The sequence below is a fragment of the Pocillopora damicornis genome, chromosome 11 (assembly GCF_964200805.1).
Source record: "Pocillopora damicornis chromosome 11, jaPocDami1.2, whole genome shotgun sequence".
NCBI classification, from domain to species: domain Eukaryota; kingdom Metazoa; phylum Cnidaria; class Anthozoa; order Scleractinia; family Pocilloporidae; genus Pocillopora; species Pocillopora damicornis.
Window position 1 is genome coordinate 1,422,229 of NC_142680.1, and position 19,441 is coordinate 1,441,669.

A 19,441-nucleotide genomic window follows, 5' to 3' on the forward strand; every position below is an offset into this window, starting at 1 on the left:
GCTGACTGACTGACTGACTGACTGACTGACTAACTGACTGACTGACTGACTAACTGACTGACTGACTGACTGACTGACTGACTGACTGATTGACTGACTGACTGATTGACTGACTGACTGACTGACTGACTAACTAATTCACTGATCGACTGACTGACTGAATTACTGACTGACTGGCTGACTAACTGACTGACTGACTGACTGACTGACTAACTGACTGACTGATTGACTGACTGACTGACTGACTGACTGATTGACTGACTAACTAATTCACTGATCGACTGACTGATTGACTGACTGAATTACTGACTGACTGGCTGACTAACTGACTGATTAACTGACTTACTGACTGGCGGACTGACTGACAAGCTAACTAACTGACTTGTTAAACGATTGTTTGACGGACTCACCAACTCGCTCACTAACAGTCTGACTGCATGCCTATCAGTCTGAATGATCGGCCACCCGTCCTCTCATGTGTCCATCTGTCTTACTGTCTAAATGGTGTCATAAATGATTGACAAACGCTCTTACCTTTCCTGTAGGCTACAAAATACTCACGAGGAATCGGACTGAGTAGGGTTCCGTTTGGCTTAGTGACAGACAGCGAAACATTTTTGCTAGCGTTTGAGACAACGTGAAGCACCGTCACATAATAAAAAGATCCTGCGGTCATGTTCATGCCCTTTGATCTAAGAAAAAAATATGTTTATGAATTATTTAAAGGAGCGAGATGTATTTCATCACAAATTGTGGTCAGATTCCTCCACGGGAGAAAAGAACGCTCACAAATTTGCCTCCCCGAAAGTGTGGCTTTGTAGTTCAGTCGGTAGTAGCACCCGAATAGTATCTGCGAGGCACAGGTTCGAATCCGGTTAAAGCCTAATTTTTGTTCAAGCTTCTTTTCTACCGCTGACTTATGAGGATCATTGCTTTGCTTGACAATCCACTGTACGATTTTTCACGTATGTCATATAGACGCATGCAGGCATGTAGTTTCCTATCTCTTAATTGCTTAGTTTCTGATTTCTTGCTTAGAAATTTGATGCTACCCACGACTGACCAGTTTGGAATTTTTCCTTCCTTTTCTTTTTTTTTTCTTGAAAGAAAGTAACACGTTATTTTTCTCTCGATTCTGATGATGACCTCCGCTCAGGTTGTCGAAACGTCTGTCAGTCACCACAGCCCTTCTCAGGACTATCCTCGCCCAGACGATCAGATTACAAGATTAAATACTGTTTTCAATCATTATTGCATTATCCTTGATCCTTAACAAGTATAGTTACGTTTTTATGATTATCCGTCTAAACGTATAATCAATCAAAGAACTCATTTAACAAAATTGTGGGTAAGCATCATCGACGTAGTTTGTTTAGATGGTAAAAACTTACGAGTTTTGACATCTTGTCAATAAGCTCCCCATCTTACTCTCGATCAGAAGCACGCATGCGCCGTCGCAGGACAGATGAAATTGATACATTCCACTTTCGGGTGCGGCGAAATAGGCACGAAGCCGCTGACCATATTGTGGCTCGGGTAGAAACGTTTGATTCGAGACTCGATCGGGAGAGTCAGGAAAATCTTGATTTTCCAATAACGAGCTCAAGTTGTTTCCATGTATATTATCCAGCCATACTTCTTGTAAAATACCTTTGATGTCTGGAATCAAAAGCGTTTTTTAATTACCATTATTACATTGGATGGTCCATTGAGAGGATCGTGACTCTCTCTTGATAAACCTTGTACGATTCTAATTTTAAAAAATTAAACTAAAAAGGCATTTCAGCAATTAAAAGTAACTTAGACAACAGATCATATTTTTGGTCATCAGTAACATAGTAGACAAGGGGGGCTATAGAAAGATGGGTGTTTCTTGATTCATTCACTGCCAATGAGGGGGGGTCATTAGATTTCTACAGAGCCTTACGTGCGGCTTATGTTAATTTCCTCCTCCCCCCCCCCTCCCGCCCCACCCCTGCCATCTTCAGTAGATAGCTAATGACCGGGCCTTTAAAACGAAAATACCAAAACACGGAACATTGTATTCAAGATAGCTCAAGAAATTCGTCCTCTTCTGTTGTAAAAGTGATTCTTCATTATCTTATGCGAATATTTTTATATTGTATCGTATTATATTTTATCTAATACTCATAAAAGTTATCATCTTTGAGAGCTTCTAGAACGTTCTAGTCTCAGTAACACTACAGTCTCCTTTCTGGAAGACAATGCATTGACATCAAAAGGAAGAAAAATATGATTCTGTAGAGAAGTGTTAATTTGCTTGTGTGTTTATCCATAGGTGCCTAACACATTCGGTATCATCAATGTCTATCCGCGTCGTTAGGGAAGTGCCTCAGGGTACTCTTATACACAAGTCTTTTCTCATCATCTTTTGGGAAGATAATGTATCGATGTGGTAACTAGAAATGACACATTAAGCACTATTGGGAATTAAATGGTTGATATCTGCTTGAAGAATATTACATGAAATATTTGAAGAAGTAACCGAGGTATAATCGGGAAGGACAAACACGGGAACTACGTTCGTTACAAAAAGGTGTTGTTAAAACTTCTCGGCAGACACTTCTAACATCAAGGTCGCCCCGGATTAACCAATATTAAACGACATTAAGCAAAATAACTTTACAGCATTAAGAAAAGGTTTTCCTGTTTAGTTATAGAAAACATCAAATTCTATATCCAAGAGAAGATCAATCATTTTTTTAGTCGCCTTTATTTGAGAAAAATAATTTTTAGCAGAGTAGAAATACCTGGTGGTAAACATGACAAATTATAGATGAAATTCTCCTCCGTTGCATTCTGTACAACTCCTTCACGGAATTTTCCAGCAACAATAATCTGTGAAAACAATACAATTCTTTTTTGTGCTAATATTCCATGATTCTCGGCTAGTTATATTCAGTATAGATAAACTATCTTCAAATTCATTCGAGGCGTTAATAATTACATGTCAGAGAAAAATAAATGACGTGGTTCAGCGAACAAAATAAGCTACGTATGTCTTAAGCATCTCTTATTCCAGAACGATTGTTCTTCAATAATAAAGCAGAGAAGCACACGCTTACCAGAGAAATGCAAGACCAAATTCTGAATCGTAACATGACGTCAGTTTTTGAACGTAGAGGGAAAAATAATACAAACTCTTTCTCGACACATTTCTTCCCCTGACGGCCTTTTCGGGAAACAGCTTTTTTCTGAAGCGAAGGTTATTAGTTTAATTCCATGAATTTTTAATGCACAATAACCGGGGAGACTTAGCTTCGTTTCACTATTCATAACTCTTTGCCACATTCGTGAGAAATTCTGGAACAAATTAACGTATTATTCATCGGAGGCGCAAGGGAACCATACTGGAAACAAAAAAACATTTTTCCATTAAAGTTTGAAAAACGCATTTGTTTAGTCAAAACTCTGATTAAAATTTCATGACCGCTTTATTAATAATCAATGACTGAAGAAATTGAAATTGTTGGGTAGGCACTGATGGAAACTAAAAATTATTGAGTAGTGAGTAGAAAATGACAGCGATTGCAATTCCAGTTAAAAGTGTAATGCATGTAAACTCGCTCTTGAAAGAATCGTTTTTTACCGCTCAAGAAAGTTGACGAACTTCTTATGAAAATACCCTTTGTGTAAACAAAAACGTTACAGCATGAGATTGAAAATTTGAAAGACATACTTTGTGAATTTAAAATGTCAACTCCCTAATTCTGTTTACACCACTATTGCTTGCCGGTGAGTAACATTCCAACTGATGTTGTCTCAAATTTTGTCTAAACTGGGGTAATGAACTCGATGAAGCTTTTTCATAATTCTCAATAGGAAATAACTTTCATTTAATACAGCACATCTTGAGAATTTCAGCCGAAACCCCCAGCTCTTCGTCTTTGTTAATCGAAAAGAAAAACCAAAACAAAAATCGTGATACGATTGGTTAGAGAACAACAAAGCTTTCACCCTCTCCCTTTGAAAAGTTACAACTACTACTGTGCAATAAGTAAATTTTTTCAGAAAAAAGTTTTCTTTGAAAATCTTTACAAAGACTGTGGCCATAAACATTGAATTTGTTTTCACATTATTAACATACTATTAAGTATAAGAGGAGGGAGAATATAGAATATAACTGCCAAATTTTAAGGACTAGCTTAAAATACGTATACGATGGAAAACTACTTTTCTATTGACAGGTTTGAATAACAGGAATTTTTTTCATTTTTGCGCTAATGTTTAGAATTCGTCTTTTTAAAGCTCATCTGTGCAAATACAATCTGTACAAATATCAAAGTAAATTTTCACATCAGGTTAACAGAGATAACTCTACCAGCTACTGGCTTTGTGCCGAGATTTGAGTTTTCAGTACTGTGTCATCTAAATTTTTGCTCTTTGATGCTTTAATAAAATCGACAAAATTAACGATATAGAAACGTGCAAACATAACGCAGGACCAACACTATAACTTGGCAACAGCCGCCAGACCGCAGATTATACAACCAATACAGGTTGTAGAGAAACAGAACTACAGTGATTTGATCCTCAAAACTGTAATTCCCGAAGACAAAAGCTGCTTAGCTTTTGATGACAGTGAGTAGCTTTAGTCTCAGCAATTCTTCACCTATCTCTCTAACTACAATCTCCTCAAGTAGTTTTAAGAAATTAAAGAAATTTAATAAGAGTTGTGCTTACAAGTGGCATTAAATTGCGCTTCTTAAGATCCTTGGAAGCATGAAGAGAGATACATTTCTGAGGGGGTATTGAGAGGGATCAGAATATTGATCACGAGATCGGAATGATCAATGTTTCCACTTGTAACTCTGCCTAATTATGGTCACTAAGTAAACAATGACATCATGTACCTATTTTTCAAAATTTTGGCTAAGATATCAATTGAGGTACCTTATAAGCGATAAATATTCGTGAAAACGAAGAATAGGTACTTCCGGAAAGAGTTGCATCGTAAGTCCTACTCTGTCTGATGTATAATAAAGTGCAGTGTCTGGTTTCGGTGGCTAGCATTTTGTTTTTATTCTCCTGTTGATTTGGCCTTGAATAGAGAGATTAATCAGTAAAACCACCTGAGAAAGTCGGAAACGGCGGTGTCAAGTCTTGAGAAATAACAAGGAAGTTGATTTTGAAAGAATTAAAGAACGCGATTTGGGGAATTTCGGGCCGTGGTTATGGAGTCCTTTCATACACGGAGTCCGAAACTTATCAACAAGAAAAGCTAATGTTTTTATTACATTTTGTTTACCATCACACGTCAGGCTATCTACTTGACTGACTGTCTATCAGGGAATGGATAGAGAGGGGTGTAGCCAATCAGATTATGGCATATGTGATAAAACACTAACAGTTTAAACTAATATAGCTCGGTGGATCACATCGAAACGTTTCCCGTCAATGATGGAAGCCTCCCCTCCCCCTCACCGAGGACCATTTTTGTTATTTTTAAAGTTTGTTCCTGTACATAGTATATTGAGAACATCCCACGCAAGCTCTATGACATTGCGCAAAAGGAAATCAATGTAAACCGATCACCTGTGTTTGGATGCATAAACCGACTCTCTAACTGTGTTGTAAACGGTCTAAGTTAGGCCCTTTTGTTGATTGTCAGTTCGAGACTGAAGTTGATTTCTTTAAATAGCTCGTATCCTTATAGTTTTGGGATTAGTTAAATTCCCATTATGAAAACTGCTTAGAGTGCTTTTGTTTCATTTCTATGATTATGCAGATGTTACACTGAATTCTGTCAACTTATCAGAAAGCATTTGGGTTAAAGTCAGAAGGAGAATTTTAATTCAGATCTCAGAGATTCCTGGCGATTGAAAGTATGACGCGCATTCCATTACCTCCATTCTTGTCTACAGACAACTGATCAGACATTTAATGTTATCAACTCAGTTGATAACGTAAATTAGCCGTAAATTAACGTAAATTAACCGTAAAGAGTTTAAAAGCCGACAAAGGGCTAACGCTCGAAACTTTACTGAAAACTGAATTACCCTGTTCTTCTCTCCCACCGACGCAGCACCACTGTTTCTTTTAGAAACTTACCCCCTTTGATCAGACCTTTGATGGTTAACTCTAGAACCTAATCATAACTTTATCCTTGTGTGATTTCTTTTGCTGATTCATCCTCGACCTTTGAACATCTGAGGATCTTACCTACGTCGACGAAGTAAATTAAAATGTTTCCTTTTAATGCAATTAAAAAATTTCTCTAAAGCATCATGACCTTTGACAGCACACTCGGACAAAATGAATCAAGATCGGCCCAGGGAACCGGCTCTAACAGAATTACCCTGACTTATCTCTAAGATTTTCGTAATCAGGATGAAATAAACAGTCTCTTTTCCTGAGTAAGAGCTTTTCTTGCCAAAATCTCTTGACCAAAATAAGGGATTAAACCTCAAAGGAAACTGGTTTGGCAGTTTTCCATGGGCTTTTTCTGTATTTCACATAATTTCTATATAAAAATACTACGTACTAAACCGAAACGGTTACTAACTTTTTCTTCCTTACATTATAAATCAAATATACACATTTTCTCTACCCTGCAAAAATATGTACTACATACTTTATGTTTGTTTTCTGCTGTCATATGAAAAATTACTTATCGCCCCATAATTCGGGCGGCATTAGAGTCCTTTACAGCTTGAGGCTAAGAAATAGTTGTGTTTTCTCCAGCTGTCGTTGCAATTCATTGTCGTTCTTCAACAAGGTTATGGTATTTGAGTTGATTTAAAAATGATTAAAACAGCCAATGGTTATTCAGCTGAGAACACTTCGATGGAAATAGTAATTTTCACGTCTAGCTGCTACACTATTCCGGGATAATTGGTGAGGAGAAGTTATGCTGACTCATATGTTCCATCTCCTGTTTTTTTAATAAGTGAGTTCTAACTTCGGGAGAAGAAGAAGATAAATGTTTAAGATCACCGCTGTATGAATATAACCAGGATACGTATTCGATGACGTGGGAGACATCAAAGAATACTTAGTAGACTTAATCAGGGTACAGACTTTAGTGTATTGCAATTTTGCATCGTTTTTCAATTGTACTTATTTCAATTACTCCGCTGGTCCTTTGTACTGATTGATGGGTGATCCAAACAAACAAGAAACTTAAACCCGTCAATCAGCTTATTAAAAGCTTAGGAATGGCTGCGTATCGTGTTCAGTTCCTAAATGGTAAAGATTCATGTGTATTGGGATGATGCAGTTATATTTATAGAGGGTGAACGTAAACATTTTTCCAAATGTTCTATCTCCCGAAGAACAAGGAATATTTTACTCGGAATTTTTGGTCTCTTTGCGGATGGTTATTAAGCTCAAAAAGAAGTTTAATTTAAGGTCAATTAGTTCCTGTGAATTATGTCAAGCTATCTTCGGTATTGAATGAATCAAGCACGAACGAAAGATAAAATCCAATCAAATGCTTTAGGTTAAGAAGTTTACATTATTTTCATCTGCTACGGATAAATTGTTTGTACAACTACACATATAACAGCTACAATCTGTGCACACATCACAAGTAGAAACTAAATATAACATTCCACCACTATTTACAGCCACTTCAGATGAGAGAACCTTGCGAGGCTAAGTAGCCAGTCTTTCATCTGTTTTCATACTTCGATGAACTTGTAGTCAAAGTACTTTGAAATTCTATCAAGGAAGGCGTAGAGTCCTTTCCTCAGCTCTGAGCTCATCATGTACACAGCGACGGGGTTAAATGCACTGTTACTAAAAAATAAGGAGATACCGAGGGTGTATAACAGATCGACTGCTTTTGTTGTCGGATCGATGCCTCCAAAATCTATTGCCAGGGCAAGTAGAGTTAAAGGAAGCATACAAATCCAGAATACAACGACAATGAGTAGAAGCATTTTGATTAATTCTGCGTTCTTCTCTAAACGGAATTGGTCATGACGGAAGGTAACGGTTGCGCCGCTCAAGGAGTTTGCTCTCGCCCTGATCCGCGCGCTTTGTCTTTTCATTGCAGACACGATTGCTGCATAGCCTCCGGCTGTTATGAACAGGGGCACGATGATAAGTGTGGCAATAAAACAAGTGTGTATTCGCCGCTGAAGATCTCCCGACCACTTAGGTCCGCATCTGAGATGGTTTTGACTCTCTTGCACATCCATAAGAAACGAGATTGGAAAACCAACAGTAAGATATGACACAAACCATACGATAATGATGATCACTTTGGCCTTCCGTTGCGTTAGATGTGGTTTAAAAGGTCTGCAGATCGCCCGAAACCTCTCAATTGTGATAACAGTTAGAGTCAGTATGGACACACAAAAGAACACTTCGTTCAACGGGGCGAAAATCTGGCAGGTTAGCTTGTCGAAGGGCCAACCTACATAATCCTTGATGAACTCAGCTGGGAGAGAGATCAGCAGAATCCCTAAGTCGCTGAAAGCTAAGTTCACAATGAACAAGTTTGTTGTGGAACACATGTCCTTACGGCACCACACTGTTAAAATGATGTACACATTCCCTGCGATGCCAAGAATAAGGACGAATGAATACCACGCACATTGGATCGCCAAAAAGGTGTAGTTGATGGGATTTTCTGAATTTTCAGATGAACCATCGTCCATTATACCAGAGCCCATATCCTCCGTTAGTTCGCCCTCCATTTCTCAGGGTCTTCCTAAGACTGAGTCCGACGTGCAGTTTAACAAGTAATGTTAATTTGGCTCCGGTTGTTTGGTTTTACTCCACCGGAAAGAGACCAGACCCCTTGACAAATGATACAAATGGCAAAGCTTACCACGTCGGCCAAGAACACAGAGAGGCAAACCCTGTTTGTTCTTGGATCGTTTGAATTTCACAGGATTATAATCAAATCTGTCGCGAGGCTGCGGCACGAAGATGCCGAGGTGTAGAAAACACCACAGGTCATTAGTAACTTCAAATGAACCATACAGCCTTGTGACGCCCTATTTATAGTCCTCATAGGTTAAAAACGAAGCGAAAAGGAAGTATTCAGAGATAAAAAAGCTTTCGGCTGTATGAGATTGAAAAGTTCCGTTATCGATAACCCCCGAAATCAAGTTGAGCTGATGTTAAGATTGCGCGAAACTTGATGATGTGCGCAACTGGACACCTAATGTGTGGAGTACTACTGATGATTGCTGACTCTATGTTGACAGATATAAAACAAACCTGTAAATTCAATAATCGTCTTCCGATCGGAAACATTCTCAAACCTCGCCTAAAATCTGTTCATTAGAAAGTGTCGGGAATCGCCATCGATTCTTTATTTATTGTTATAAAAGACTGGGATAACTGATGAATATTTCGGCTTGGTTTAAGAAAAATTTTTACCAGGCGGGTTTTAACTTGGGTAATCCTATCCGGTGGAAAAAAACGCAAATACTTCACGATACCCAGACAGCTAACTCACAGTTCTCTCAAAATAAGTTGGAAAAGTTCACGAAAAGCACTAAGATGGAAGATTTAAAAACCGCGAGTCACGTTTTCTTAAAGTAATTTCCGACGCATCTGGCTTGGGCAAGTGAACAGTGTTGAAATATTTCTAACGAATATAGTCCACAGTTCAAGTCTGTGGTGGTGTCATTTGAATTAATCGGTAATTTAGCAACGAAAATTACTTCACATTTGCAGTTAATGCATTCCTCAAAGCACAACAGTTGATTGAGCAATTTCTCGAAATTTCGTAGCTTTCTGCGCGAATAATTTCCTCAATAAATGAAATTAGAGTTTGGGTCAAGCTCTCCCCGATCAAATTTGCAAACTTTAGTCTACAAAAAAATAAAAAACTAAAACGCACTATTGCATTTACCGTAAGTAGGTGATTTTGTCGTAGCATGACGTAATTGCTTCTCCTTCACCCTGTTGAAAGATTCAAAATTGCCCTCGATATTTTGTATAAACGATTCTTCTGGAGAGGTCGGGGAAAAACAAAGAGGAAGTCAAGATAGGCTTTAGGTAGTAATATCTGTTCTCATGATAGTAATTCTTGTTCTCACTGAATGCATTTCACCCTTAATAGTTACATGACTCTGCATCATTTCGCACTAAATCAAAATGCGTCTGTGCGCTCTTACATCTAACTCTGCTAGATGGGTCCAAAGGTTTCATCGCGCAGATACCAGTGCCGAATAAAAGAGAGGGTTGTTATTGAGGCCGAAAACTACATCTTTTTAATAGAAGCTGCAGACGATCAGGTCAAACAAGAGATTTTATCACTTCCTGGCACATAATGGAAGTTTTAAGTCGAATTTATGGCTTGTACTGCATGTTTTCGTCTCAGTAATTTTCGAATCAGTCGTGGTCTGCCAATACTGTTGGAGAACAGTCGATGGTTGGGTGGAGAGAAGCAGAGAGAAAAACAGAGATATTCAGGTATTTTGTGCAATGACACAATTTAACAAAAGCGATGATGATATCAATATTAACAAATTGCGTTTGTCAGTTATGGGTCCACAGGCTCTAATGTCGTGTTTTCATCTCCTATTTTTTTTCAGTTCTCCACGCCCATTCATAATTTCTACCCCAGTATTAACCATATTTTACTTTATCACTCTACTTGAAACCTAACAAAAAAAATCAGTAATTTAGCTGAAAACGTTAGCGCCTGAGACAGACACGAAGAAAGTAATTTTTGACTTTCAACTGACAATGGAGTGTTCTAAGCTGCCTTCTCGAATTGTCCGTTTCATTGTGAACCCGCTGATTGTGATAACATCTCTTGAATGATTGAGGAGGTAATTAGCCACTTTGTCGACAACACCCTCTGATCACTCTCTACCAATGTTTTTATTGTAGTTACAGCTTCCTCATAATCATTTAGCTGTTTACCGTCGTAAAGTAAATTCCTCTAACAAAATTTGAGGAAACTAGTGTGGACACTTGCCAAAAAGATGAAAAACTTTTCAAAAATGCGCAAAATACGTGTCATTTCCAATGTGCAGCGGGGGCCCATGACATTTATTTACGTCGTTGAATGATATGACGATTGCTCCTGATATTATCTTCTGACTAAATTGAGCGCTAATGTCAACTATTTCGAATACGTAAGCATGCTCTGCATAGCTGCATGTTTTCTCTTTCTTAGGCGCTCGATAATCGTGAAATCATAAACTGATTCCTGACCTTGGGAACTTTATCATCCCTTCAAGTTCCACTCAAGATATGAAGGCTTACTCTCCCAATTGATGACCTCATATTTGTTTAAAGTTTAATCATGAGAATATAGTGCTTGATCAAGATAAAATCGCGGAGTCGATATTCTTTTTGTAAGCTTGTAAAAGTCGTTAAGATAAGTTGTCTTTAAATCACATCTGCCAGAGGCCTAAGAGTTAGTTCGCTAGAGGTATAACGGAACACGGTTGTTACTCAGTCGTTCTGTTGTCCGTAAATAAAACTGAAAAACTTCAGCCGTGATCTTGCAGAGGTTAACCTTTAGTTGAATTAAACAAATTCAGTACTTTATTGAGTATGCGACAGGGTTACGATGTGATTTATTATGAAACCTTTATCTGCAATTTGAGGATTTTTAGCTTCAACAGCGCAACCAAACAATATTCTAGTCTCAACTTTGGATTTCTATTGTCAAAATAAATTGTCTTTCATCTTGAAACCGAAAACAGAAATATTCCAACCCTTCTCAAATGCGTTCCGTGATAAAAATAATCATTATTTTTGTCCAATTGTTTGTTTTGGAGTACATTTTCAAAGGACGGAAGCGAGTTCAATACACAGGAATGAAATAAAGTAAACAGTGGGTATAATCTGTGTAAATCTCTATTCCAGACAAGAGGATAAACAACCAATAGTCTGTAGGCAAAGTACGAAAACCCTCGTAAATCTTGGAACAGGGAACGGAACCAAGGAACGGAACCATTTTCTTGGCGGTTGCTCTTTCCTGTCTGAACGGTGGCATCGTCACCTTACCTCAAGCTTACTCATAGAGAAAATCTCCGTAAGATTGGGATAGAATTCGAAATGGTTACTGCATAGAAAAAAATATAAAAACCACGGAGGAACATTTCGCTAATGTTATGATTGTATGTGAGAACTCAACTCTCTTCTACAAAAACGACGCTACACTCTTCTTTTGGAGGTTATTTTTGAAGAACACACTTTGTAAGAATGTACCGAAAGTCAAGAGAGAGCGTCTAATTTTATATTTTGCTTATATTTTTGGAATCAGTACTGCTAAGATTACCTTGAGTTAGCTGGCATGACATTTTTTATGATCAAATCCACAAAAAAATTGTTTTAAAAATGTGAACGTCAACAGGGTATTCACTCTCACGATTTACAATATCTAACCGTTAGAAACAGTTCTACAGGTGTTATGATATGATGGAGTTTAGATATACCAGACTACTGCTTTAGTTTAAATAGTTATGTTTCCTTTCCCCTCTGGCAGCATCAGAAGAGTAACGAAGGGCGTTTAATTAGTACTAATCCATTTACTTTTAGGTCGTTATCGAAAAAAGGAACAAACAGGCAAACAAACTCTTGGTAAAGAAGAAATTTCTAAACTACTTTTAAGGTCTTTAATCTCAAAGCGAGCCTTGTAAGAAAAAAACTTTGAAAGGATACTGACAGAATCTGACCCTTAAAGACTCACACTACAAGACTCAGGAATGTCTCGTTTGTCCAAACGAACTGAATATTCAGCTGTAGAAGATTACGATAAAAAGTAACGTTCTCATAGACCCAGTAGTTGATAAATTCAGTGAGCTTGTAGAGATCATTTTGAATGGCAAAAGCACAGGAGTTTTTTTCTGTTGGACACATATCATGTCACACCCACAAATGATTCGCCCTTAGTGAAGCCGACAAAGGATCTTGCATGAACTTAAACACAAGGTTTACACGCCAGCTACAATATTTCTGAGCTTTCGATTTGGAGTCTGCAGCACATATATTTACCACCTCTTACAAGCATCACAATCTGGTTCTCCGTAAGTGATTATGTATTATTAAACGCTCTAAACTGGTGACTTTCTCCCCGTTACGTCACCATCATTTACAATGTACCTTGTAGGTGTGCTTTATGCGTGCAGCAATTTAAAACAAGAAATGTTTTTCATTTCACCGGTTGTCTTGTGTCAGCCAGAAAATTTTCAAGTCAAACATATGCTTATCAGTAACTATCTGCGTATTGATTCAGGTGCATAATTTACGACAAATCATTCAGGCAATCTTTTCATGGCTGGTCAGGTCATAACTTATCATACTGACTGACTTCCGTTTCGTGCACGTAGAATACCGACGCTTCGTTACGAGCATGCAAGCAACTTTCGTTTGGTTCTAATCCAGATCAACAGCCACTCCCTTAAAAAGACGCTACCCTAAGACACGTTTGGCAAACGAAAGACAGTCATTATAATAATGAAACAGTTAAAGCAATAGAAAAATATTGTAAATTATAATGTAATATCCGAGCTTTTGCTTATTTCCATCTCGACCTATTTCTTGACAGGAACACTGAATCCGATGTAGCTTAGGCAGTTAGCTTAGATATTTTTGTTAGCTATCTCAGTTTTAATTACTGACCTACCTTAGACTAGCAATGGCTAATTGCGGGTCAGCCAAAGTAAAGTCGATAGTCTGAAAACTGAAGAGAATTGTAAGAATAAATGTAAGTGAACACGTGCAACAAAACATGTAGATGTAACTTCTTTAATTTATACTTTTTCACATCTTTATCTCGTTGGTGCCAGACTTTGTGAAAAAAATATACGCGATATCTTCCAGTCCAATAATCATTCTAATTGGAAAGTATACAACAGACACACATACTTAATTTATTAAGAACACTATTGACAAATGCACATGTACAAAGTTTTTTGTGACTGTGTGAATCTATATCTCAAGCAAAAAGCTACAGTGAAATTCCGCTTCCTTAAACCTCTGGGGAAAAAGGAACTTGGTTTTAATTATCAGAGGGTTCAAAAAATTGGAATAAGATAACAGCGTTTGATCAGGGAGGGGTACCAAAGTAGGATTTAAAAGTTATGCCTTGTTGGCGAAGTGTACAAAAGATCTTTCTTGAAGAACAATTTTCTCATAGACAAAAATAAGACAGATGGTAATTTTCTCATAATTAGAACTTATAATACATGTCTGGTGTGTAACCAGCAGCTTTCAAATATTTTATCATGTCCTTGTCAAACGACTTGGTTCCACAGATTAACACGTGAACATCACGTGACGGCTGAGGCATCTCACGTGACACAAGCTCCTGATCGATCCTGCCGTATGACATGTGGTCTCTGTACTTGACTTTTGATTGGCCAGCTTTACTTTCCTACAAAGGCAATGTCCACATTTAAAAGAAGAGCTTCACAAAGCCTTAAACTTAAGGGACACTGCAAAAATTAGGCAACTATTTTACAACAGGGACTTTGGAATAACAGAAAAAAAAAACACATTGCTGCAATTTGATAGCAGACAGTTACATACTGTGAGTCTAGAATCCCATGGGCAATCAGTCATTCAATTCATCTTTCTTTGCCCATAAAAATAACAGTGGGATTGCAAAAAAATAACAACTACTGGTATTGTTACCCATCCTGGATGGAAAGCAAGTCCATAACTGGTTACTTGTCAAAAATTCATCAGGTTTCCACAACAGTTTGCAGTTACCCATTTATACCCCTGGTTGGAGAGGAGCACTGTGAGGGTAAAGTACACTGCTCAAGAACAACACACAATGACAAAGCCTGAGCAAAACCCAGGGCCCAGTTGTTTGAAGGCTAATTAATGCTAATCCAGGGTTAAATTTCAATCCAGGTTTCTTTATCTTTTTATGCAAGAACCTTTTCAGATAATTTTTTCTAATCTTTTTAGAGCATCCAATCATCAAATTGTAGACAAAAAGAATTAAAATGAATTTTCTTTGAAAGCTTTCAGATGTGAAATCAAATTTCACACTAACCGTGGGTTATCTTAGCCCAGCTTTGAACAACTTGGCCCAGAGCTCTTTAAGAGTCTTGCATACCAACTAAAAGGCCACCATGATACCTTTTGGGCTTAATCTAAGAGCACATTCAATAACAATGGAGCAAACAGGAAGACTTCACCCTTTGACCAGTAAGAACAACTTGCATTGAATTTCTCCATACAATATCACATGTGAACCAAGGTCACTAGAATAAAGAACATGATTACCAAGTACAGAAGCTTTTGATTGTTAAACAAATTCTCCTATTCAGCACCTTAGGAAATGTATAGAGAACAGTATGGAGAATGTGTAAACTGATGTTAGGGTGTAAAGGGTTTAGATAGCATTGTATTACCTTCAATAACTAACCTGGCTTAGAACATAGAGTACTGAAAAATTCCAGTAAGCTTTAAATTCATCCAGTGTGTCTTTCATTAAAATGTCATCATATGTTTGGCTTGAGTAAACCAATTGGATAAATGTTTCGTCATCCTCATTTGTAACTATGTCTTGAATCACTTGCAGCATTGGGGCAATCCCTGTTCCTGCCGCTAACATACCAATCCTACGATACTGAAAACATACAGTACTGTAAAATGGGAGAAACACTTTTTTGTTTTTGCCACTATATAAGATCTGTAACAGTATTTTAGATCTACATGTATCCAAGGTTCCTCTAGATTCTTTCCCATACCTTCCTTATAGAAACACATATGCTGTTTGCCACATTCAAAATACCTGATTTGGTGAGTAAGAAAATTTTCCAAAAGGTCCACGCCATTCAATCATGTCACCAACTTGCCAAGTTTTTATATGTTGAGACATTTTTCCATTCAAATAAACCTGTACAATAAAAATTGGTAAGGATTAACAGTTTGAATTAATTGCTTATTTTCTTGAAAGAGTACGTGCTATTTACATTTGAATCTAGACTTTTACCATCTTAATTTTCCACTAAGAAATAAATCTTTGTCTTATTTAACTTTGCATTAAAGGCCTTATTTGACAGCTTCCCACAAAATACAAATTTATTAATGAGATTCATCATTCAGATAAAACTATTAAATAGTTTTGCATAATTAGAGAGGGAATCAGAACAGTATACTCTGAGAAATACCTTGATGAGTACATCAAAGAACCCACAGCCATCTACTGGGCTAATAGGTGTGTACTGTCTAGTGATATGCCTGCCATCAAATTTGCCCCTACAAAAACAATTGCATAATTCCTGTTAGAACAAAATTTAATTCAAATGCAAATAATATTTAAAAAGCAGATTGCCAATAACTAGACTCTCACTAATCCTCTCTCAAGAGAGGGGATTCCCTTTTCATCGATTTTCACAATGTTGTACAACTCAGACAATTTATTCCATGCTCTCCAACAGTTACACGTGCAGAATAGTATATCAAACTAACATATAAAATTTGAGTGCAAAAACAATTGCTTAAATAACAAAAGAAAAAGGCTTTTGTTCAATCATTAGCTTAATTAACAATTCCTGTGATTTAGAATGCAATTTAAATAGCAACTGTCAAAAAAATTTGTCGTAACAACACTCTTTACTGGAACTGTGATGCGCATGAGGATCAGTTAGAAGGTCTTGGTGTTCTCAGTCTTGGGGATGAAAACTTACTCTTACCCTTTTACCAATTGATAAAAAATGTTATAGTACAAAAAAAATTAAATCATGTGCCTGAGAGAACTTCAATTAACATTGGTAGAATTTGATATAAATTTGATTGTACAATCAGTCAAATCAAATATAATGATATGTACCAATTATTAGTTGAAAAATCAGTATCCCTTTCAACCCTCTAACTGCCATGAGTGATCAAGACAGAATTTCTCCTTACAATATCTAGCAGAAAAAGTGATGAAATAACAGGAAAATATCAATTAGAGGATTCTTAGTTGTTCCAATACCAAATTCTCAGAACTAACATGATAAGAGTTGTATGGCAGACAGTAAGGAGAATTGCTAATGAGATCTTGGGAGTGAAAGGGTTATTCAATTAGCTACCGTAGACATTAAGTTAAAACCCATCATCTCCCAGCTGAGCCAAAACATCTCTAATAGATATACCAATGGAATTATCTCTGTCATGTTTACATCTCACCTCATTATTAAGTGCTGTCCTACTTTGATCCCTAGCTTCCTATTTCCTGGGATCTTAAATCTGTATATACATGAATCATCTGTCATCCGAGTGATGGACTCTAGTTCAAAACATCGAAACTCTGAAGTACTGAGTACTTGCTCAAAACTTCCATCAGGTAAATCCTCCAGGATACTTTTTCCACTTTTTATTCTGTCACATTCTAATCTCCATTTTGCCATTTCCTCGTCATAAATATCAAAGACACATGGTACACAACCAGTTCCACAGCAGTCACTATCAAGTGGTTTTTCTGGAGGCTCTGGAAAATCAAGACTGCTATCTTCCGCAAGATGCTCACCTGAATTCTCTCCAATTCCAGACATAGTAATTTCAAATGCCTTAGACAACTATAAATTTTCAAATGTATGACGAGATGTTGTCTTATCCTATCATTTCAATGCGAAGCATCTCCCTACGGAATAGGTGTTTTCATAAACATCCTTTCCAACGATACAATAAATCATCGCAAAGTGACGATTGTGTTTTCAAAGAGTTTTTGTTGTCTCATTTCATGCGATCAACTAGTAAGGTGCACTACAGAGAACGTCATATGAAAAGACAGAAGTGCACCGTAGTTAGTTATACTTAATGAACGGAACCAGACAAGGAACTGTGCATAAAACGATTCACCAAATACCAATGGTTGGTTACCTACACAGGTGAAAAGACAATTTCTTTTGCCAGAAGATGTTAAGCTGTATAAAGTACTTCAGTGCAGCCCACAATCAGCTGATGATCGACCAATAACGATAACAGAACATGACATTTCTCTTCGCCTTCCCACAGTTAGACGCTCGTGAACTCTTATTTTACAAAAGACTAGCGTGGAGAGATTTCTGTATTTACTTTTTGGTGGAAAAGTTTCCCTAATGGCCTTGTTCGTCAGCTTTTTGTTTCGTGGACACAACCGAACTACGAGTGTTTGGAAAGTTGTTCGGTTCAACTCCCAACATTAATGATGTCCACCAGGAAAAACCTTCGGAGCGGGACACCTTTGATCTACTTTCCTCGAAATCCCGCTTTCTTTTCGAGCTCAGTATGTTAGAGCTTTGATTTGCAGGTTTGTTTTCATCTGAATGCATCATTTATTGATACCACCTTTCTAGACCGCCATGTTAGAAACTGTCTAGTACTTAGCACTCTCTCGGACAACACGAGGTCACAACGCATAATGAGAGTCTCGCTCCAATGATTATTATCATTGTCAATTATGAACAGTTCTCATCACTACATCTAATAAATTTTGTAGGAAGGGAGGTACATATACCATGGTATACGGCACTAAATGAACCTTGTGGAGGAGTGGTAACCCTTGAAGTAATTTTTGGTAAAACCTTTGATGCTCGAGGTCGACTTTTCGCAAGTGATATCACCAAAAGCATATTTGTAGAAATAATTTCTTGATAGTAGTCTTTTCAAAGACCCTCCTTCATACTTAAAACATCGTCTAGATAGTGACCTCAATAAGAATCATGAACGAAATAACAAATACACTCATCCTCACTTCCCTAGCCAACCCTCCCCCCTGTGACAAAGGTTGTGTGGCTGGGAAACTAAAGATTGTACCACTAGCAAAATCAAATCTTAATTTGAGAATTCTCGTGTAGGACTTCAGTTACACTGTATCTTGAGGTGTTTGTCTGGTAAAATGAATTATCAACCAATATGGAATTGCGCCAACCAGCCTTAACACCCTAAATACTTTAGTTTTAAGCTTTGTTTGGAAGGAACACGCGCCGTCGCCATCGAAAAAGGTCTAAAAAATATTCATATAATTGTGTTAACTTTCAGCTGATAAAACATGCTTCTAGACAAACTTACCATTTTTGACCGGTCTTTGTTTTACATTCGGAAAATGATAAATCTCCCAAGAAAGAAATTAAAATTGCTGCGTCGATACTTAATTAAATTTCACTGTGAGCAAATTTATGGTCAGAACTGAATTAAAACTGCAGCATCAAAATGTCAGTCAAATTGGTTACAAGACTACTCAGATAAATAATAAAAATTTCGCGCTTAGTAACTCAAATGATTTCTATCAAAACACTTTCCATGGGCGCAATTAAATTTACGTAATACTCAATAACGAGCATGCGTCTTTTTAATATAAACCCATATACAAATCCCGATTAAAATAAAGCCGAAACGAGATAATAAGGATTTTTTTTCTCTGTATCGATAGCTTCACGAGTATGGGCAATAAGATTAAATCTTTCAGCTCTGAGCGGAAAAGACTGGTCACTTAAATTATTTTCATCGTAAATCTAAAATAAAATCCATTACTTTCCTTGTATTGTCGATATAGTGTGAATGTGATGCACAA

At 37.3% G+C, this 19,441-nt stretch overlaps 3 protein-coding genes across 4 annotated transcripts in view; all 3 read right to left on the bottom strand.

Annotated features, from left to right (window-relative positions):
• The window catches only part of LOC113681631 (uncharacterized), a 23,636-nt gene extending 20,265 nt beyond the window's left edge, over window positions 1-3,371 (bottom strand). For both annotated transcript variants that reach the window (XM_089188284.1, XM_089188283.1), the window contains exons 1-4: window positions 3,087-3,371; window positions 2,772-2,859; window positions 1,392-1,659; window positions 535-692 (exon numbers count right to left, since the gene is read on the bottom strand). In XM_089188284.1, coding sequence (XP_089044410.1) covers window positions 535-692; window positions 1,392-1,659; window positions 2,772-2,859; window positions 3,087-3,122 — 550 coding nt within the window. In that variant the 5' untranslated portion in view covers window positions 3,123-3,371. The remainder of the gene's footprint in view (window positions 1-534; window positions 693-1,391; window positions 1,660-2,771; window positions 2,860-3,086) is intronic.
• A 3,070-nt stretch (window positions 3,372-6,441) lies between these two features.
• LOC113681423 (neuropeptide FF receptor 2) lies at window positions 6,442-13,700 on the bottom strand. The gene is made up of 2 exons (XM_089188291.1): window positions 13,571-13,700; window positions 6,442-8,769 (listed from the first exon to the last, which is right to left on the bottom strand). The coding sequence occupies exon 2, from the start codon at window positions 8,664-8,666 to the stop codon at window positions 7,644-7,646; it is 1,023 nt and encodes a 340-aa protein (XP_089044417.1). The 5' UTR covers window positions 8,667-8,769; window positions 13,571-13,700; the 3' UTR covers window positions 6,442-7,643.
• LOC113681513 (NADH-cytochrome b5 reductase-like) lies at window positions 13,680-19,058 on the bottom strand. The gene is made up of 5 exons (XM_027198612.2): window positions 17,077-19,058; window positions 16,074-16,161; window positions 15,695-15,799; window positions 15,326-15,529; window positions 13,680-14,320 (listed from the first exon to the last, which is right to left on the bottom strand). The coding sequence occupies exons 1-5, from the start codon at window positions 17,439-17,441 to the stop codon at window positions 14,117-14,119; spliced, it is 966 nt and encodes a 321-aa protein (XP_027054413.2). The 5' UTR covers window positions 17,442-19,058; the 3' UTR covers window positions 13,680-14,116.
• Window positions 19,059-19,441: the final 383 nt, after the last annotated feature.

Excerpts from the sequence above, each read along its gene's own strand:
- LOC113681423 (XM_089188291.1), bottom strand. The coding sequence starts at position 8,666 with ATGGAGGGCGAACTAACGGAGGATATGGGCTCTGGTATAATGGACGAT.
- LOC113681513 (XM_027198612.2), bottom strand. The coding sequence starts at position 17,441 with ATGTCTGGAATTGGAGAGAATTCAGGTGAGCATCTTGCGGAAGATAGC. Across the intron at positions 16,162-17,076 it reads GGACAGCACTTAATAATGAG|GGGCAAATTTGATGGCAGGC; the intron begins GTGAGATGTAAA and ends TTGTTTTTGTAG. Across the intron at positions 14,321-15,325 it reads TACTCTATGTTCTAAGCCAG|GAAAGTAAAGCTGGCCAATC; the intron begins GTTAGTTATTGA and ends TTGCCTTTGTAG.